The sequence below is a fragment of the Nuphar pumila genome, chromosome 2, assembly GCF_984573655.1.
Source record: "Nuphar pumila chromosome 2, dmNupPumi1.hap1.1, whole genome shotgun sequence".
Taxonomy (NCBI): domain Eukaryota; kingdom Viridiplantae; phylum Streptophyta; class Magnoliopsida; order Nymphaeales; family Nymphaeaceae; genus Nuphar; species Nuphar pumila.
In genome coordinates this window covers 18,665,554-18,668,439 of record NC_143250.1, presented here as the reverse complement: position 1 = coordinate 18,668,439, position 2,886 = coordinate 18,665,554, and the positions used below count along the sequence as shown (strand labels likewise).

At 34.4% G+C, this 2,886-nt stretch overlaps 1 protein-coding gene across 1 annotated transcript; it reads left to right on the top strand.

Moving 5' to 3' along the window:
* The first annotated feature begins 1,787 nt into the window (after positions 1-1,787).
* LOC149844929 (small polypeptide DEVIL 16-like) lies at positions 1,788-1,979 on the top strand. The gene has a single exon (XM_089986540.1). The coding sequence runs from the start codon at positions 1,788-1,790 to the stop codon at positions 1,977-1,979; it is 192 nt and encodes a 63-aa protein (XP_089842666.1).
* Positions 1,980-2,886: the final 907 nt, after the last annotated feature.

Below are 2,886 nucleotides of genomic sequence, written 5' to 3'. Positions count from 1 at the left end.
AGAGAGAGAGAGAGAGAGAGAGAGAGAGAGAGAGGTTACCCATCTCAAAGGACAACATGGTAATCTCGAACGAGAAGAGTTAAAAGAAGGCATGTTGGTATATTCAACGTAATTTATTAATTTGTGCAATTATTTTTTAAATATTTGTATTCTCAATAAATTCTTCTATCTTTTCCCAATATAACTCTCTCTCTCTCTCTCTCTCTCTCTCTCTCTCTCTCTCTATATATATATATATATATATATATATAGGGAATGGGGCAATGGTGGACGCCCAAACAGTAGAAATTGTAACTTACCATCAGCTTAGCGGGTTTTTGAAGGTTTTTTTTTGTGTTTTTCGTAATGACTATATCGATGTGTTCTACATGTTTGATTTTATAGAAATCGATTCTTCGATCATCTGATCCTGACATAGATAAGTTTTATAAGGTTTAAAAATCAAGATTTCCATAAATATTAAACTGGGATTAGGCAGTTACTACCTATATATATATATATATATATATATATATATATATATATATATATATATATATATATATATATATATATATATATAAAGACCTGGGATTATAATGCACCCTTTTCATTAGGTCACTATTAGGACCCTTCAAAAATCATGTGTTATGCTCAATTTGAACTGTTAGATATGTTTATCATTGCTTATTTAATTATTAAGAAATAAGCTTTGTTTTAAATCGATTTGATATGAAAATATAAATATTATCATAAAATTTTAGCACAATATCAACAATTGATTTTTTACCTCTTTAAAACACACATCTGATTATAAAGATGCTTAATCAAATATATGTTCTTTGTTCAGTAAATAGTGACAAACGCTTTTAACAGCTCAAATCAAGCATAAAACACCTAAAACTATGATTTTTAAAAATCCTTGACCTAATGAAAAAGGGGGCAAAATAATCTCCATTATGTGTGTGTTCTCGGTATGGGCCTATGTATAGTGTCAAAATCAAAACTCATAGAAGCAGGTTTTTCCATTAAATCTAACACTGTAGATGTGTTTAACATGGTAAAATTGCTAATGATCGCCCTCACTTGAATATTTTTGACAAAAACACTACTTTTTGCACGAAAAAAATTTACAGCTATTGATTTTTTGAATTACTAAGAAAATCTACTCAAAATCATAATCTTGGTGATCGAGAGCTGATCTTCCCCTAAACAAAACCTGCAGATCACACGTATGGTGTCGGATTGAGCCAAAACAACTTGTGCCTTTGAGCTTCGAGTTTCAACTCATCAATACCGTATACACACGTGGAGACTTTATCAAGAAACTGGTAGCTTCTCACACGTTAGGTGATATATATATATATATATATATATATATATATATATATATATATATATAAGCAAATATTGAATTGCTACTATTAAAAGTACCATACATGCATGCTCAACATGGTTTTCAATGTAAAATTACAATTTTCTATCATAAAATTTTCAGTACGTTGAGTGCCGTTGATTTTTAAAAGCCCTAGTAAAACTTGCTTACACGTTGCACCCACTTGATTCAAAACCTAATTTCTTCTGGGCAAACCATATGGATCACATCTTTGGAGTTTGATTTTCAAAAACAAAAAAAATAGTGATTCCAGTCAAACAGTGGTATTTTCAATAATAATCAAAACATCTAAGAGAGAGAGAGAGGAGAGAGAAAAGTGCTATATAAATGAGAGGGAGTGACGCCCAGAGTGCGCCCTCTTGCCCTTTTGCCACCACTGCTGCCTTCACTCAGCAGCGAAAGAGCAACCATCATGGAGCAGAAATGGCGGATCTGGGGCGGGCGGGTGAGAAACCCGAGCTCGGCGGCGGAGGCGGAGGTGGAGCCGGAGAGGTCGTTCGGGAGGAGGTGCGGCAGCGTGGTGAAGGAGCAGAGGGCTCGCTTCTACATCCTCCGCCGCTGCCTCGCCATGCTCGTCTGCTGGCACGACTGTTCCGACTCCTAACACCCATTCCAATACTCCACTCCCCTCATTGCCTTAAAGAAGTCCTTCCTTCTTAGCCCCCCTCATCCAGGAGTTGTAGATACAAAAATGCTGCTCTCTTTTCCAGTGAGAACAAACTGTTTCTCTTTCTTTTTCTTTTTCTTTTTCTTTTTCCTTTTCTTGTTCTAGGCAATAAGCACAAATGGTTATTATTATTATTATTATTATTATTATTATTATTATTACTCTTCTTATCAATGAATATGATCTGTGATCTCTCTCTCTCTAGAAAGATTAGGATACCCATTAGAACAAACTAAAAGCAGTCATCATGTTTTTCACCCATATGTTTTCTTCTCTTCTTGACACCCATTTGTGATATTAAAAGTTGTTATCACAAAAATGGTTGCATTAGATCGATAGATGTAATACTAATTAAAATAATATGCATATGGATTTTAAGAAATTTTTTTTTGAATAACTTATGGATTTTAAGGAACTTGATGTGAAGCTTTTGAGCTTGTGTTTTGTGACGCTTTCAATGATTTGTATGCACACTGCAGATTGAATAGTGAAGAGGAGTTGATGCTGGTCCGGAGACGCTTGTGAATGAAAGGAAAATCTGAGGCAAGATTTGAAATGATGTTTCTTGGATTTAGATTTGTTAAAATAATTGATATGTTTCTCAAAAGTAGCAGAAAAAGGGAGAAATTCAAAATGCCTTGCTTTTGGAAATGCGTTTGATAGGCCAAGTGGATGTGCGTGTGTGTGGGGGGAGGGGGGCTATTTTGTCTTTATCGATTATTGGACTAGAATCTAGGGTTAGTAATCGAAAGTAGATACTGGTGGTAAAAATCCAGGGATCACATTTTTTTACCTGTCCGCACTTTATGATATTTCTTTCCAAATTTTTGGTACATAATTGATG